General features: G+C 32.6%; 1 protein-coding gene and 1 long non-coding RNA gene across 2 annotated transcripts in view; one reads left to right on the plus strand and one right to left on the minus strand.

Moving 5' to 3' along the window:
- Positions 1-713: 713 nt before the first annotated feature.
- CSN3 (casein kappa) lies at positions 714-10,318 on the minus strand. The gene is made up of 5 exons (XM_006188672.2): positions 10,049-10,318; positions 7,458-7,519; positions 4,495-4,527; positions 2,811-3,304; positions 714-921 (listed from the first exon to the last, which is right to left on the minus strand). Exons 2-4 carry the CDS (start codon positions 7,509-7,511, stop codon positions 2,843-2,845), a joined length of 549 nt encoding a protein of 182 aa, XP_006188734.1. The 5' UTR covers positions 7,512-7,519; positions 10,049-10,318; the 3' UTR covers positions 714-921; positions 2,811-2,842.
- Positions 2,183-19,731, plus strand: part of LOC116657199 — a 100,760-nt gene continuing 83,211 nt past the window's right edge. Inside the window, exon 1 of the long non-coding RNA XR_004312225.1 lies at positions 2,183-2,951. This is a non-coding gene — a long non-coding RNA (uncharacterized LOC116657199). The remainder of the gene's footprint in view (positions 2,952-19,731) is intronic.

Consider the following 19,731-nt stretch of genomic DNA (forward strand, 5'->3'; position numbering starts at 1 on the left):
TAGCAATAGAACATCTATTGAGGGTTTCAGCAAGAGACTAGATGGGTGACAGTAAGCTTTTTGTAAATGTTGAGTGATTTGTATTTTTCCTGGCACAATGTGCTAAATATGGGGCAAGCACATTTTCTTTGCACTGTTTCTTTAAAGGAAAAACTGGCATATTTTTGGATTTTGAGTATTCACTAAATTTTGTAGACTAAAAGACCTCAGTTCTAGAAGCTTCCTGATGTGTGTGTGTGTGTGTGTGTGTTTCTGTGTACAGGTGTGAGTCTGTAGCTTCAAGTCTGGAGGAAACTGAACATGCAGGTCAAGAGTCTCCATCAACTCCCATTAATTTTGCCGTATGTCTGTGTTTGTAGTTGTAGTTATCTGTAGCCTGTCTGTGTCCAGAAATTGCTCTCGGGAATGATCTAGACTAAAATTAGCATTACATTTGGATACTTTAATGCTAACTCTAGAGTTCTCATGGCTCCCAAGAGTCACTGTGTGGTCCTCTGGATTCTAACACTATGGCTTAGTTCTTCTTGGGTCCCAGTGACTTAGCCATGAATTTAGATATTCCAGTGTCATACTGCAGAAGGTACTCTTAACCAGTGTTAAACAATGGACCCACTTTGAGAATCAGAGGAAATTATGAACTTTGCCTCCAATTAAATGTATATACTCAAACTCACACTAAATTTATCTTGGAATTTCAAAGTTTCAAAGATCCCTAAGGTGTATTCACAGACTGTTTTCAAGAGATCCAGTTGCATTCAATTAGCTTTATTATGCAAGATCAAAAAATTAAATGTGCATGAATGTAAAATGTAAGGGGAGAAGAGAAAGGAGCTGAATCTGTGAAAATCATATTCTCTCTTGACTGAAGGCAGACAGCTGGCCAAAGGAGAGTTTGAACTGGTCGTTTGGTTTCAGCAAGACCTATAAAAAATGATGACAGTTTAGGAATTTAGTTCATTGTGTGTTAGTGGTTCTCATGACATGTAGACTTTTATTTAGCTTCCATGATTTGTCTCATGTCCATATCCAAGGAGTTTATCAAATTAAATATCTAAATTTAAATATTTAAATTTGACATATAGTGAACTGAAAATAATTGACTTCACCTCATATTTCTAGAAAGACACAATTCTTTACAGTCTTTTTATAAGTGATATTATACAGAGGTATGAACTTAGAAATCTGGGTTCATGAGTTTTGAACAAATGTAACTGTTAAGATAATGATTATTCTATTAAAAATATAATCATGTAATAATGTATTTGGATCAATAGATAAAAGTATATTCAATTACTTGTTTTCATGTTGTCACCATTAATTTTCTCATTTTGTTTTCAAAATTTTAGTAAGTCAACAATTTATCCAGCTTACTATCATTTTTTTTCTTACCAGATGTCTTATTAAATATGAACTCAATGATAAAATTTATACATATGCTGATCTTGGGAAACTAAAGTATGTTTTCTGTTTTGTTTTGTTTTTTTTTTTTGCAAGTTAGGCCATATGGAAATAGATGTCAAACTAATTAAGCCTTACTATCTATAATCTACAGGTCTGGCCTATTTTTTTCCATTTGTGAATTCAAGATAGTAATATAATCTATTCCATATGGCTGCTATAGGAATAAACTGAGATAGTTATGTAGTTTTGATTATTTAGTAAGGACTTGAGATATTGGTTGAAAGTAAATTTTAGTATTTATTAATTTTACTTTATCTTTTCTAGAACATTACATTTCACAGATTGATCAATTTTTACAACTCATTCACAATGTGCTTTCTCACTTGAATCTCATAGCAACCAAAATTATGAGAAAATGAAAGTTCAAAGACAGTAATGACTTATATAAGGTCACACAAGGGAAGAAGCAGCCTTCTCTGATCTAATGCTGTTATTATTATATCATAGATCACTGAGTTGTATTTTAGATCATAAAACATGTAGACAGTGTGATGCACTGAAAATATTTGTTGTAGAGACTCTCAAAATTTTGTCACTTTCTCCCCAAATTATTTCACATTCTTTAGTTATTTTCTGTTTTATTAATCTTTCTCTTTATTTAACTTCTTCATATAAGTTTTAAATTATTTTAGACTCTGCCATTATCCATTGACCCAATAAACAGAAATATTTTACATCACATTTAAAGTTCTGAAAGTATCCTTTGAGTATGTAGGTGTTTTTCAGGTTAAGAATTATAATTCTTCCATGGGTTTATCTTCGAATAGGAAATTTGGGGTGCCTAACTTCATGGATCCTTTCAGAAATGATGTCTGAGAGGATCCATGAAGCTACATGGGAGAGGATCCACCATGTTCCACGTGGGAAATGTATCATTTCCTTTCACTCTATTTGTATCAAAATTAGAGTTCAAGAACACTGTTAAACAATTAAAATGTATTTAAACTCATACCCTATATAAATTGTTCTAAGAAAGTTTACTTTGGAGATAAGAAAAATCATAAGTTTAACATAGTATTTTACTCTACTGTCTTCGTGTGTGACCAGGAATGAAATAAAACTATTAAGCTCGAGGAGTGTTCCACTTGTCAAAAAAAAAAAAAAAAGTTTGATAATAAAACCCCCAATTTTTATTCATTTCGTAAAATAATGTTATTTTTCATTTCCTGTTGGAAAATAATTTAGTGTATCAATGCTATGGCCCCACCAAATTAAAATTAAAATTAGCCCATTTTGCCTGTTCCCGTAACAGACTTAATTTATCCATCGACACTATTTTAGATTTTATGATTGTGTTGATAAATCCATGAACCTTGTCTAGTGTTTATTTTTGTGTTTTGCTCATTTACCTGTGTTGTCTTCTTTGCTGTTTCCTTAGTTTTTAGATCTCAGTCGAAGTAATTTGGACTGTGGTGGTCTCGGGTGTGCTTGTGGTGATGAATTCTGAGGAAGCTTCTGCAATAACTACAGTGTTCACTGCTGGTTCGGCGGTAGGTATAACTGGAGGCTCAACAGTAGCAACAGTATTGATGGCAGGGTTGACTGTTTTATCCTGGGTTTTCTTTGGGGGAATGGCAATAAATGATGGACGTGGGCGTGGCCGACGTTCCACAGTAGGTGGGTCGATATTTGGCAGGGCTTGGCACTGAGGAATTTGAGCATGTAGTCTAATTGCAACTGGCTTTGCATAATTTGGGTAAGGAATAAATTGGTTATTAATTGGTACAGCTAGTCTGTGTTGGTAGTAATTGATTCCATAACTAGGATATCTACTCTGCACGAACTGAATTGGGAAATATTTGACTGTTTTTTCATTGAGCAATCTTTCCACCTTCTCACAGCACTGCAAAAAGAACAAATTATGAAGAATGGTATTATTGTAAGCTAGAATGTAGAGATATTTTAAATCAGAATTTTTTGAAATAATATGTTACAGTATTTGATGTTAAGTAGGTACAACATTGGAAATAGTGAACCCAATAACCATAATATTTTACAAGATATGAATTTTTACACTTTCCTTTCACTTCTTGATTTTCAGCAAATATTAAAAATAACATTAGTTTCAAAAAATTAGGTAAGATAATTCATAATGTAAACCACGTTGCCCAGAGCTTGGCACATATAAAAAGTGCTCAGTAAATGTTGCATATTAGAAGTACAACAATAAGACAAATCTCATAGAGAGCTTTGGCATACTCTGCACAAACATACTACACACACAGGAAAAATACGTACATATTTTTTCATATTTATATGTATATATATATGTATTCTCACCACATGTTTGTAATTGTTTACAAATTTTATTTACCTAGAGAGAAGGCTGAGGGCACATCCCCCCACCAACCTAATTATATCAGAATAGAAAAATAAAGTGATGTAGGAGACTTCCTGGATGTATATTTTGGATTTTTTTCAGCTTAATTTTATCTGTTAAATATCAGTAAGGAAATTTTCTATTTTTATTTGACTCCATTCTATTGATTATGTGCAATTATAAAAATATGTCATTAGGTCTTTCCATATAAATAGAAACAAATCAACAAAATTACACTGCAAATAAAAATTACACTTTTATTTCTCATAAAAGAAGACATATTTATGTATTCATTCAAACAGAATGTTGGGGAAACAAAAGGAGAAAGTAAATATAAGTGTATGAGAAGTATTCAGAGATGGATCTTTCCCCAAGTCTTAAAAAGTAGGCAGAAGAAGTATTAAACTTTACTTTTGTTTTCATTTTTTTCCAGTACTAAATTCTGAGAGAGTTTTCTCTTATTGCTAAATACACACAAAAGCCAAAAGACGTGACTTGGCCTATAAGATGATACCAAGATTTTTAGAAGAACTTTGAGATTAATTCACATGATTGATTGCTAACTGATGACTTTTACACAGATTATTAGATTATTTTATGGGGTTTAAATACTTAGTTTTTAGACAAAAGGCATTTTAATATCATTAAACTTTGCAGAATAAACTTTGTAGAATTTACTTTGGAGTCCATGTCTCTACTAGAGACAAACTTACTGTTGGTTGTTCCTGGTTTTGCACCTCTGCACCCTGGTGAGATTCAGAGAAGTAATAAGAAACACAAAGTTAAAAAAAAGCAAGAATTCTAGATTTTTTTTGTGGTTTTAAAGATACCTTTTATATTAAAGACAAAACATGTTTTCTTTGTTTTTATTTTAGTATTGTAAAATATTATAAAGCATTTTCCATGGTTAACTAATCTAAAAAGCCTGTGAACCACTCAAGAAGCAACAGTGATATACTAACTAAATAGTAATAATGAACTCTACAGTTAAGTTGTCTTTTAAAAATCATTGTCTAGGGAGAAAAATTCAAGGTTGAAGAGAATGTGATCATCTGACCCCTGTGCCAACAAATACACGTGATATTTGCTTAAATGAAAAATATGAATAACTTATATTCAGTTTGTATTGAATCTATATTGTTAAAAATAAGAAGAACATTGAGAATATATTTCTGCCCTCCTATTAAGATGATTTTTGAAGTTTTCTAGGTTAAAAAAATGGCTCCTAGCATAACATCGATATATAAATGTTTTATAATTATGCTTTTTAAAAATCAACTTTCATTTGTTTTTATAGTATTTTTCTTAATTCTGGATTGCAACACACATTATGAGTCAGGAATGAGAAAGTAATTTCCATAGGCATGTATATATAAAACTTTAAAACTCCCAAAAGTTTTATAAACTTTTGCGATGAGGTCATAATTTTAAATATTTTAAAATGGCAGTTCGAGTTTAGGACATTGCACACATATTCCTTGGATATAAAAGACTCTAGAAACCTTTTGAATGTTGTAGGTATAGAAATTTGAAAAAAATAATAGAATTCAGGGTGTGTTGAGACAGAGACTTGTTTTTCTCTAAATTTATTAAATCATTTGTTTAAAATTTAAAAAGTAATATGAATATTGTAGAAAGTTTGCCTACACTCAAAAATTCTGATAATCTAGACATCTTAATATAATATTAACTTATATGTATTACGTACAACTGCTATACATTCATTTTCGTATCCTGCATCTTATTTTTTTTCAAGAAACATGATCTCTCATATTATTTTTTCATTATCTCATAGTTTTCATACTTACACATTTATAGTTTAAAAATAAATGATCAATGATTATGTCCTGAAATGTTTGTTCGTTATTGCTAACCATAAAGCTTTTTTCAAAAAAATATTTTATTGTATATAGAGGGATGCATAACATCTGGATATCAGTGGCCTTTTAAATAGTTTTCATTGATTCCTTAAGATAGTTTTTCAAAAGTGTGGGTTTGGGGGGACAAAAAGTCTTTGTAGAAATTATTAAACTGCTGTAATGAAAAGTTGTGCCAACTTATAGCCACCAAAAGTCTATGGATTATGCAGTTCATCTCATAATTGCTAGTAATAAATATTATCTTAACTATTTTTATTTTGGAGAGAAGGAATACATTTAGCACATAAAAGATGCTATCACATTGCTTTTTTTTTTTTGAAGAATTTAATAATTTATTTCTTTTTTTCTTTTTTTAAATTGAAATACAGTCAGTTTACAATATTGTGTCAGTTTCTGGTGTACAGCATAATGTTTCAGTCATGCATATATATACATGTATTCGTTTTCATATTCTTTTTCATTATAGGTTACTACAAGATATTGAATATAGTTCCTTGTGCTACACAGAAGAAACTTGTTGTTTCACATTACTTTTTCAATTTGTATCATTTTGATCATTCATAAGATTGAATGGTAAAAAATCTATAAACTTTGATTCTTCCTTTGATTTATTTGTTCATGTCTGTGGGGCCTGCAGCTTTGTGAAAGCAGGAAGCAGTGTCTGTGGGCTCCACCAGGCTCCAGTAACTCAGTAAGTGGTTGCTGCAGGTCAGGCAGTCATGGATCATTTCTGATACAAAGTTCAATCCCTGTCACTCAAAGAGAAAGCCCACTTTCAAAATGTGCAGGTGCCACAATAAAATCAAATTTCAAAGAATAAATGAAAGAAAATAAATGTGAATGTCATAGTCGTTCAAAATTTTTTAAAAGTTTGACTCCACTAATTTACCTCATAGAATTATTTAGGAGATACTAACTTAAAAGCACGTCTAAATTTAATAATAAGTGAATTATGAAACAAGGACTAAGGGCCTTCCAAATTTTACAGTCTAAGAGGAGGACGCAAAACATCGTATGTTTGCCTTCCTGTTCTTGCTGTTTGCAAATAAGTGCCTGGGATCGCCGATTGAACGTGAAAGTAAAGCAGGGTGATAGCCAAAATGACAATGAAAACAAGTCTAAAAATTAAAAGAAAAAAATCCCCCAAAACCCTCTTCTTTTTCAGATAGCTTTAATACACAGAATGTAACTTTTAAAAAAATGCCTGAAAATTAGATTTGATTATGGACAGTATCCCTGGGGAGGAGTCAGTCAGCTGACGTTTTGGGAAGAGTACAATAAAATGTACAGTTATGTTTGACGGTAAAGGTAGATGTGCCAAGGTCTTTGAAACTGGTAAAAAAGCTTAAACAAGTTCCCAATCTTTTAAGAATTTAGTCTCTAAAGTGATTGGGGTCTGTGTGAGATAGGAATTTAATTTAAAACATTTCTGATCCTGAACTATGATTTTTGCATTTATTTTTTGTGAATTATTTTTTAGAGCATATTATAATTAAAAAATATCTTCAGTATTGTTTTTCCCCAAAAATATATTTTCTCTATCATATGAGAATTTTAAAGATTTTCTTATACATGATAAAGTGTGATTTCTTAATTCTTGAAAACTGATGTCCAGAACATCTTTTAAATTTTGTAATAGAAATAAATGTAAAAATGAGTTACTTTTATGAAAATATAGTTAGTATGCAGCTATTTTGCTCTATAAATATAACTATTTAGAAATTTACATAATTAGAGCCTTTAAATAAAATTTTCTTAAAGTTTTAATACAAATTCATTAGATGCAATTAACTCACCAAAAAAGGTAGAGTTAATGCCAGGATAGTCACAACTAGGAAGAAGCTCTTCATGATTGCACCTAAAAATAAAAATTAAAAAATTAAAAAAAAATTAAATTAAAAGGATCTATTACTAATAATTTAGGAGTGATTTGGAACAATGTTTTCTTTGCTTTAAGGAAAAACCCCACTAGATTTATGGGTAGATATAGCCAATGTGGTAAATTTATTTTATTAAAAACTTTAGAAAAACCAAACAGTATAATGTGTATGAATTTGATTTTTGGCTATAATATTAAAAGTATCATTACAAGGTTAATCATATATTCATTTAACATGTACCAGGAACCTACTAGTAGGCCATTAATAAGGAAAGTCATAGACACAATTTTTTATAAATAATTAAATTACATGAGAATTTTATTCTGTTGTAGAGAAGGACAGGTAGTTTGAATAACTTTAAACTTTGTTGGAAAAAAATGTGTCCCTATGTATACACATATACATACACATATATAATGTATAGGCACATAATGGTGCCTATAAATATATATGTACATTTATAGGTACTATTCTTACCTATAAATAAAAATTTTAGCTTATATATATAAAGAACAAGGCACTGTCAAGTGTTGAGATTATCAAGGTGAATTGGTCTTGCTAGTCTTACCCAGTAGCATCAATTGTAGGAAGAGAGTTGCAACAACAAGTCACTGTTAGAGGAAAGAAAGTCGAAAATGTCACAAAAGTGGCTTTCTACATATAGAAGTTTTCAGTTAAGAAATCAACAAACTACTTGTGTGGGAGATACAGGTGGGACTTACTCATGCAGAGATTAATAGAGAACATTCAAATAGAAGAGAAAGCCTTCTGAATATCCATGGGCATTTAAATGGAGAAAAGGGAAAGATAAAGTTGGAAAGAAGGTTTAGGGCAGCAAAAGGAGAGGCTTCCCATGCCAGTCTGAAGAGTAGGCAAGGCTTTGTAAACAAGGGAAACCAGCTGAGTGGTTCAGGACCAGAGACTGTGTGACTACACATTCCTTTGGAGAACTGAGTTCCATCTCAGGCTCTATCTCTACTTGTGCAATTTTGTCCAAGTAATTTCCTTTATCTGGGCCTTACTATTCTTACCTATAAATGAAAGTTTGAACTAAAATTTCTAAAATTCTGTAATTCCATGATTGGTCTAACAGGAACATGTAAGATGGAGGAGATGGAGGGTATACTGAAACTGCATTCTTCACAATTACTTCTCCAGTCATCATGAATGATGAGATTAACTTGATTGTTTTAATAAAAACATAGGTATGACAATGACAGGGCTTTGACTGAAATATTTAAAGAAATAAACTAGCCTTATCTTTCTAAAGGAGTATAGGAGTCACACCTGCTTATTTGATTTTTTAAAAATAGTCTTTTTAGAAAGATACATATAACAGTTTAAGCTTTTAATATTTCAGTATATGTGGTATTTGTGAAATAAATGCTAACCACATCTTGTTGCAACTACTGTTATTGACCTACTTGTATAGATTTGAGACTTGCAAACTGAGTTTTACAAGAGAGGGTCACAGAGTTAAAGTCCAGGCTTGGTAAAGGGAACACACCAGACTCCATTTGCTTTTGATTCACAGATAATAATGATTAGAAAGACTGTCTACTAAACTGATTTCAGAACCTCTGATAGGATATCATTGGTTGGAAAAGAGCTCATGTGAGATCTACAAGCAAACTCAAATTTCAATGAAAAGAATGGAGTTCCCTATTAATTCTTCACTTGCCAGTTACCTTTTTTCATTTTTTAACACAAATATATTAGACATATAACATTGTGTAAATTTAAATTATATGACATGTTGATTTGATATATTTATATATTGTAATGTGATTGCCATTGTAGTGATAATTACCACTTCTATCATGTCACATAATTATCATTTCTTTTTTGTAGTTGGAATAGTTAAGATCTCTCTTAGGATGTTTTCAATTCAAGCAAAATTATAACACATATACAGATTTACACACACAGTCACACAAGCAATCTGTAAAATGACAGTAGATCCTCTTTTTTAGCATAAACAGAAATCAGAGAGATAAGACCATAATTTACTTATGTTACTTAAACCAATGAGTACTTGATGGAAAAGTCTATGAAACAGCAGAACTATTCAGCTTTCGTGAGGATATGTAACTCATAATTTTTAAAAAAGTTATACCGTAACGTATAAAATTATAATCTTTAGATAGAAATAAAAATTTTAAATTAGTTAAGGGGTCAGTCTGGATTATTATGACACATTCATCTTTCTGAGAAGTTAGCCCTCCACATATGTCTGTAGGAATAAATTCATTGTCTTGAACAACTTTTCTTTACAATTTACATTGTCTTCAGTAGTTTAGCCAGTAGTGAAGACTAAAAATAACCCAAAGTGAAGTTAAAAATAAATTTAATCATAACATTATACAGAATCTAAGGTTTAGGTTAGAAACTAATGTCAAAATGATGCCAAGGCATATTCAAGCTTAGCAATAAAAACTAAGAGGAAGAAATTATGATTAACTCCTGTGAAAAAGAGTCATTCTCTCTGGACATTTCAATTTGATTACCTTCCCTTGTGCCTGTCAGGTCTTGCTTGGCAGTAGGTTGAGCTGGCCTCTCAACTGTAAAGAAGACCCAAGGTAAATAACTGGAGACTAATTAAAGGGTGTTAGTGCTTTGCAGCATGTGATTTATCTTCCTCCTACATTACACCCAATAGGAAGATGACAAAAAGGAAAGATTTGACGATAGCAGAGTCATCTTTGTGTCAGTTGTGGTTAGTGAAGTGCATAGGAGGAAACAGAGTTGTCATTTATAAAGCTTGAAAAGAGACTATCTACCTTTTTAAAGAATGCATTTTTATGTTTTATGAAAAAATATAGAGGAGTTTTAAAAAATTAATTGCATTCTCAATCAACGAATTCCACCTATTTGAATTGGAAGGTATTGTTAAAATGATTATAGCTGGTCACAACACTTTTATATTCAAATGTTTCTTTTTAGTTTAAGAACCTGGATATCAAGTGACCCTCTATATATATTATGGGCTGTGGTTGGTCATCTTCCTTCCAGAATTACAATCATTGATTTTTAGAAATTAGAAAACAGACCATTTCTTAAATACCCAAGAGCAACTTCATACAAGTTAAATCTAAATATGAAATATTTTAATCAATATAAAGTAGCAAAGCCATTTGCATTTTATTCTTCAGTAAGTTCATGGTATAAACATTCAATGTATACTTGCTGATTGATTAACCTTTTATGAATCAATGTTGCATTTAGATTTTTAAATTTCAATAATACAGGTGAAACATTCGGGAAATACAAAATTAAATTATTGAATTCAGAATAATTGTTTTGTTTCAAAGACAGCTCATTCTAACTTACAAAGTATATATCATAAAACTACCAATATGGGAGATATTTTGGTAAAATATAGCTAACCAAATAATTTGCTTAGATGATTCAGAGAAGAATATTTTCTTTTGCATACATTTCTCTGGGGAAAAAAATGTTAACTGTGACTTCACCTTAGCTATGAAGTCCTTGGCCAGATTGAGGTATTTACAGGAATCAATGAGGACTGCCAGAACACAAACAAGAAATAATAAGAGCATTGTGTTGTAGTCCTCTTTTTCTTAGAAGTATTTCATGTCTTAGAAAGTTAGGAGTGATGTTTAGAACCCTAAAATGTTTATTCAGTTTGCACAGAGTAAGTTGAGATTTTCTATTTCTCAGAATAGTTGGCTTCTGCTGTTCAGAGAAAGATGGCAGAGTTTCAAAATTGCTAAAACAAGCTGCTAAAGAAAGAAGACCAGCCATTCTATTTGGACTGTTCAGTCACATCATTTTCCTTTGATCATTAGGGTCAAATGATGCTTAGAAGACTATGGTCTGATCAGTCCCCAAATCATGAAGGTGCTCTATTCCACATGGTAATTTCTCAGCCATTGATTTAGAGCCGTAGAATGATACTGACTTTCAGTTGAGTCTTTATTTAATTCACAAGTACCAGAGGATCAGAATACCTTCAATGATATTGTTTTGTCAGCATAATGTATTTCACCTGGGAATGCTTGGTATCCTCACCCCTACTGACAGAAAAACAATTCTACAGCAGGGGTCTCCCATCTACTTCAGACACTAACCTAGGTCTCTTGGGAACTTTGCAAAACTGGATATTATTCTTTGAGCACTTAAATTATTTCAGATACTGTTCCTGACATTAAGGATTAATTAGTAACCAAAGCAGGCAAAAATTGTTGCCCTTGTGAAGCTGATAGTCTAACGCTTACCCAGTACTAGTGACACTGAACATTCCTCATGTCATATTTATTGACCTAAGGCAATCTAAGAGAGCTAAAAGACTTTTGAGTGATTGTTGTAGATGATCCAGGTGAATTATATATTGGAGCTATTCAGATACCCTGGTGTTTTCCAAAGTAAAGCAAAGGGAGAATCAGAACTCCTATGAAAAGAAATCTCCCAGGATGTTGGGTTGATGTTGAACAAAGCCTCAAAACTTACTGTGTTTGTGATCTATAACTGATTCACCAGCCTTGATCTAGTCACATATTCATCTGAGGGGCCAAAGCCAACTCCTGAAACATCCCTGGAGTATGGGAGGAGGACCAGCAGGGCTTCTCAGTCAAGCAACAGCTTCCTCTTGTTTAGATACTGATAGGAAGTGTCCATTTATATAACTCTCACGCAGTGGAGCTATTATGTTTTGTGAGAAGTTCATACTTCTGGCACTGTGAAATAAATATTTTTGTAGTAAGTGAAATGATGATTATAGACTTATATGCATTCTTTTACCCATAACAACTTCCTCTTATTCTGTTAGTGTTTTTACATCTGATATGTACTTTATTTTCTTTTGGTGGTATTCATATGCATGTGGTTTTATTATTATTTTTGGTCCCACTTTATTTTTCAGCAAATTCATTAGTGTCAGGCTTATCTCAATACTCTACTGTACGCTTGAAGTACAACAGGGTTTGTGATAGTTGCAGCGTAAATCACTAACAACTCTCTATATGATTAATTCTTAAGGCATCTGAAAAGTAACATTTTAGTGCAGAAATTTGTATGTTTCAAAATCATGAAGGTTAATCCTAGTGAATAACATCAAAATCAAAATGCATAACCATAATTGGCAAAAAGAACCACCACTCTAAAATATATAGTTGGCATGTTATGGTACTAAAATTATGAGACCTTCCATATTGTGTACAATGACTGGGTTTATATAACCATGAATAAAGTGCATAGATATTATTCTAAAACACATAGATTCATTTTTAGAATCAAAGGGGGCTGGCCCAAGAACTTCCTCAATAAAAATGTGAAGTAGATATATAAAATACCTTCAGATTCTCTCATGAGATCCCCCAAAACACTGCTTAAAATAATATGGTGAGGATTTCTCATTCAAGATACGCATTGGAGCACATGTTTAATAGGCCTCTTGAAAAATAACAATGAAAGCAAAGAAAAGATTAAGAGAATAGATGGGGAAAAGAAAAAGAAGATGAAAGGGAAAGTGGGTGGGGGAGCGAAGGAGGAGAAAGAGAGAAAATGGGATACTCAGTGTCACTCAGGAACTGGTAATTACCTTGACAGCTATGCTGGCTAACCCTGACTCATTGTCTTAAAGCTCCTCTTAGAGGGAAAACTATGAGTTGACCTGTCTTGTTAATTTTCAGAATATCCAAATCCAGGAAAGATATCTAGAGGGGAAACAAGCTTGCAGGACTGTAGAGGAAAACAAAGCATTTCAAACTTTCATCCTTTGATACATATTTATACAATGGTATACTACTCAGCCATAAAAAATAATAAAATAATGCCACTTGCAGCAACACAGATGGGCTTGGAGATTGTCATTGTAAGTGAAGTAAGCCAGAGAGACAAAGAAAAATGCCATATGAATTCACTTGTATGTGGAATCTAAAACAAACAAATACACATACAAACATAAAAACCAAATGAACTTATTTACAAAACAGAAACAGACTCATAGATATAGAAAACAAAATTGTGGTTACTGGCAGGAGAAGGAGGTGGGAAGGATTAAATTGGTAGTTTGAGATTTACAGATACTAATAAATATATAAAAAATTAGATGAACAACAAGTTTATACTCTATGGCACTGGGAACTATATTAAATTTCTTACAGTAACATGGTGAAAAAGAATATGAAAACAAATATATGTATATTCATGTATGACTAAAGCATTATGCTGTACACCAGAAATTGACACATTGTAAACTGACTATAATTCAATAAAAAATATATATATACAAAAAAAGATGAACAAGATCTAATATATATGTAAGAGTTTAAAGATATCTGAGAACTGAGATCACAGTAGGTAGAATTACATTAAACCAATAATAGAAAACAACCCCCAGGCTTGGATAAAGACTTTGCACTTTTCTTTGGAAGACTTTGTGAAATACCACATAATGAAAGTTGTAAAAAATCAAATTCAATTAAAATCTTAATATTATAAAAATCAAAAGAAAATCCTAAAAATGAATAGAAATAAAAAGGAAACTAATATGAATCAGAACCCATGAACATTATATGCCAAAAGACCAGAAGACAATGTTTATCAAGTTTTGTTTAATGATTTGAACCTAGAATGTAGAGCCAGTCCAACTTTATTTTTAGAATGAAGTCAATATTCTTGCCTCCTCTGTCATAGATTGATTGACCACAGGTGCGTGGCTTGTTTCTGGGTTTTCTATCCTGTTCCATTGATCTGTGTGTCTGTTTTTGTGCCAGTACCATACTATTTTGATTGCTATGGCTCTGTGGTGTGGTCTGAGATCAGGCAGCATGATTCCTCCAGCTCCATTCTTCTTTCTCAAGGTTATTTTGGCTATTCAGGGTCTTCTGTGTTTCCATACAAATTTAAGAATTTTTTGTTTGAATGGTCTCTTCAATAAGTGGTGCCAGGGAAGCTAGACAGCTACATGTAAAAGAATGAAATTAGAACATTTTCTAACACCATATACAAAAATAAACTCAAAATGAATTAAAGACCTAAATGTAAGACTGGATACCATACAATTAATAGAGGAAAACATAGAACATTCTTTGACATAAACTGCAGCAATATTTTTTTAGATCTGTTTCCTAGCGTAATGGAAACAAATGGAATATTATTAAACTTAAAAGTTTTCGCACACCATAGGAAACCATAAACAAAACAAAGAGATAACCTATAGAATGGGAGAAACTATTTGCAAAAGGGATTCATTTCCAAAATATACAAATGGCTTATACAGCTCAATATCAAAACAAAACAAAACTGCAACCCAATCAAAAGATGGGCAGAAGACTTAAATAGTTCTCCAGAGAAGATATACAGATGGCCAATAAGCACATGGAAAGATACTCAACATTACTAATTATTAGAGAAATGCAAATCAAAACTACAATGAGGTATCACCTCACACCAGTTAGAATGGCCATCATCAAAAAAATCTACAAATAATAAATGCTGGAGAGGGTATGGAGAAAAGGGAACTCTCCTACACTGTTGGTGGGAATGTAAATTTGTGCCGCCACTATAAAGAACAGTTTGGGGTTTCCTTAAAAAAATAAAAATAGAGTTACCATATGATCCATGAATCCCACTCCTGGGCATATATCCAGAAAAGATGAAAACTCTAAGTTAAAAAGATGAAAACTCTAATTCAAAAACTCTAACGCACCCCAATGTTCATAGCAGCATTATTTATAATAGCTAAGGTGTGGGAGCAACCTAAATGTCCATCAACAGACGACTGGATAGAGAAGATGTGGTGTGTGTGTGCGCGCACACACACACACACACACATATACAGAGAGAGGAGTATTACTCAGCCATAAAAAAGAATGAAATAATGCCATTTGCAGCAACATGGATGGATGCAAAGAACATTATACTAAATGAATAAGTTAGAGAAAGACAAATATCATATCATATCACTTATATGTGGAATCTAAAAAAAATGATACAAATGAAATTCTTTACAATACAGAAATAGAATTACCAACATAGAAAACAAACTTATGGTTACCAAAGGGGAAAGAGTAGGGGATAAATTAAGAGTTTGACATTAACAGATACACACTACTATATATAAAATAGACAAACAACTAGGACCTATTGTATAGCACAGGAAATTCTATTCAATATCTTGTAATAACCTACAAAGGGAATGAATTTGAAATATATGTTTATATATATATAACTTATAAAAGTTATGAATATATAACTGAATCACTGTTGTATACCCAAAACATTGTAAATCAGCTATCCTTCAATAAATTAAAAAAAGAAGTCTATAAATATAAAATTTTAAACTTGCAAGTTATAAAAAGAAAGAAATTTGTACGCTTTAGAAGCTATTGCTGTGAAATGTAAAAATCCTGGGAAAACAGCATAAAACATTCTTAAAATTTTTCAACATTAGCAAAATGGAATATCACAATTTTGCCCTCCTATACATCATTCAGTTTAATAAGCAATGTACAGATATATATGGCTCTTACTAAAAATGAGGCTCTTTGAGGAATACAGTAGATAGCCACGATCTCTATTTGCAGAGAACATCTAAAGAGAACATGCTTTCTGTTGGACATTGATAGAGAGGCTGTGAGGAGACATGTCATCTGGAGCCCAGAGTTGGGTTTCATTACGACTTTAGCATTAGTGCACACATAAATTCATACTTTAGTAACTTTTAGGATCCCAGGGTTTCCAGGTTCCTTTTAAAGACACACATTACAAAATACAAGGAGTAATCAAGAAAACTTTTTATTTCTATAAAGTGTTATTTATCCAGTATTATCCTAGGACCCTCTAGAACTTGGTCTTATGTTTACTCCAGTAGGTCTTTTTTTCCTTTCTGACCATTCAAGACAGCAAGTGGAAGTCTGGGAATCACTACTTTCTTCTTGATGAAGTCAGAACCTGGTCATGAAGAATTTCTAAAGTAGACAGGTGTATTGTCTGTTTCCCCTGAAATTCTGATTTATTTCACTGAAGAGCTAGCTATATGTGGTTAAGAGATGTGTTTTTCTGGGGTTAATTTTTCTGGAGAGCATTAGAACTGACTTTCCCTGACTGCTGGGAAGCTTGGCTGTAGCTGGGCTCTCATTTGGAGCGACTGCAGCTGGATTTCAGCATGGTCTTCTGGTCTTATTTCATTCCAGTACCAAAGTTTTGGATTGTTGAGGCAAACTGGAGGCTTTCTTAAGTTATTGAAAGGAGGGCACTTCAGTTGTCAGTGCCTCACTTTTCACCTTGTTTTGTTGCTGTTAACTTCCTTCGGCTACCTTGATTTGAGCCAGCTTTGGCCAGAAGTTTCAACACTCCCTGGGTATTATTAATAAATTGACATAGAAATCTGGGAAAATACAATCTTGTGGATATCTTTGCTACTTACATAAGAAAATTACTTATCAGGTGATACTTGTTCTCTATATCTGTATAACAGAAATGTTATATTCTGAACAAGAGCATTTTTAACATTTTATTTTTGGGGAGTGGTAATTCAGTTTATTTATTTATTTATTAAATGGAGGTACTGAGGATTGAACCCAGGACCTCATGCATGCTAGGCACGCACTCTACCACTGATCTATGCCTTCCAACCCCTGAACAAAACTATTGCTAAGATACTTACTATCTTTCCTTTCTTTCTCAGGTCAGAGGTTATTTCTAAGAATAAAACAAGTTTATATACTTATTTATATATTCATTAGAAATAGCTTCTATTTTATTTCCATTTTTCTTTCTTTTATTTTGCTGAGTTGATGTCATTAAAAATACCAATTTTAGTGTTGAATTTATCTGCCTGGTAAACATCTGTTGAGCATCTAATTTGTGCTTATCTCATTGTCAGTAACCTATTTATCCATTAAGGTTCAGCTCAGAGTCACTAATGGGACCTTTCCTAATTTGTGTAGGCAGAGCTAATTTTCCCTTTGCTTAAAATACAAAAACAAACAAACAAAAAACCTCCATGAATACTTTTTTGGAGCACTAATTACATTTATTGAAATTGTATATATGTTTATCTCCCCTCAGTAGACTGTACAATCCTTAAAGGTGAAAAAAACTACTTTACTCTAAATCTTTAGCATTTAGCACAAGTGCCACAAAAATAATACTTAGTTTCTTAATGAATGGGTGAAACCTGAAAGACTTATATGAGGGACATGTGAGTTGTCTCCCCAAGGAAGTAACAGAATAATAGAGATGAATTTAGCTCTCTGTTTACTATTCCATGAAAGCCTCTTTTAATAATTATTATATAAACTGTACATGAATGTGCTATGTAGTATCTCTGATTACATTTTAAAATGGCTTAATGTGTTTGGGGACACACTAATTTTGCCAGCTGTTTTAGATGAGATGATCATCATTCTATGGTCAATATAGTTTGGCAAATGTATTTAAGCAAAATGATTTTTTAAACTGGCATTTTCAAGAATGTTACTATGTGTAGATATACTATAAATTTCCAAGAGATATTTTGGGGATAAATACTTATTTTGGGGGGGGGCCATCTAGTGAGATTATGCTTCAAGAAACACCCTAGTAAACAGTGATTTAGTGGCTCCTGTCTCTGTTAGCCAACACTGGGTTACAGAGGAAAGTGGAGGTTCGATTGACAGATTTATTGGAAAACTATCCCATTAACCACAATAATCAAAGATGTCAGGACCAGGAAGGACTTTGCCCAAATCCACTGGGGGAAAAACTTATTAATCGTAATAGAGTTTATTTGCTTCACAAATCCAGCAGTTAAAAGTAAATGACAGTGTTTTATTTTTCCCCCAGGAAGTTACAAGGACATAATTTGAGGTGAATAACATAAAAATTCTAATCTGAGAGTTAAGAAATACATCAAAGTCAAAAAAAAAAAAAAAATAGGAGGGAAGATAGTGAATTACTTGCAGAGTTGGCCCTCCTAATCTTCAGAGCAGCCAGGATTTTCCTTTGGCCCCTCTTCGGGGCTCTGAATTCTACCTTTGTGTTCCTCCAGTTTGCTTTCCCATGACTACCTTTCACTAATCATTCAGTGACCTACAACCTGTCAGCTGTAAGGATAGGGAACAATTCCTATAAAATTAATTTACCAAATTGTATTGAAGACAGTTTGGTCCACTTTGTTGTCATTCGCATCGTGGACTGGGATCACTGACTTTAATACCGAAGAATAAATGTTTAATGTTGGAGGAACCTCTAATCCCTGAAAATGGCCAAGAGAGACAGCAGTTTCCTTGCTCAAGCCACGCCAAGAGGCTCATTAGGCTGGCCTTGATCTTTAGCCAGCTTACGGGTCATGGGGTCATGGTAGAGTTTCCCGCAATAATGCTAAGGATCTCAGCAATGAACAACTTAAACTTGGTGTGGAGAAATGTAGTCATCACTCGGAGAACTTTTCTGATTTCCTGATCATTTACCTGTGGGACAAAGGCTGCCATTGTGATACAATGAAAGGTTCCTTTTGCGAGTAGAATCTTGTTGGATGAGTCTGTCACAGACTATAGGAAGGCTCTTTTCAATGCCACCTGCTACCTTTTTCTCCTGCAGGGGTTTGTTTCTAGCGTGTTCATCATGGGATTTATGGGAACTGATAAGTAGGACAAATTGTTCCTCAACAAATTTCACAAAACCTTTACTGTATGCATTGCTTTGTATGGGAGGGAAAACATACTTGATAAACTGAAAACCTGTGAGCTTGGTTTTCCCATAGCTGATGAAAATGTTAAATGCTTCAAGAATTTTATGTGTTGTGTGTGTGTGTGTGTGTGTGTGAGTGATGCTTGCATTGTCTTGGGACAAAGAATTTTATTCATGATTTGACATTTCATGGGCTCTGCAGTTTCTATAGCAAAGTATGTGTAGACAAATTTACCCAATTTGTTGTGTTAATGTTACAATTAAGTAAGAGAGAACTATTACCATTTAAATATTGATTTTAAGAATTTTTTCCCTCCAATAAGAAGGTATCTTTTGCTGACTTAGATGTTCATATAGGTCAGAGATATGAAAAAGCTCTTTTTTTGAAAATTAGGTATTTTGAAACTTTTATTAATATATTCCATTTATCAAACTTTCATGGAGTACTTTCTACTGTGCTAAGTAGTGGGGAATAGTTAAATTATTGCGATACTCCAGGAACTTATAATCTATTCAAAAGGAAACAAGTGCCAATGAATTGTTTTACTAGAGG

This window comes from Camelus ferus, chromosome 2, assembly GCF_009834535.1.
Source record: "Camelus ferus isolate YT-003-E chromosome 2, BCGSAC_Cfer_1.0, whole genome shotgun sequence".
In the NCBI taxonomy this organism is placed as follows: domain Eukaryota; kingdom Metazoa; phylum Chordata; class Mammalia; order Artiodactyla; family Camelidae; genus Camelus; species Camelus ferus.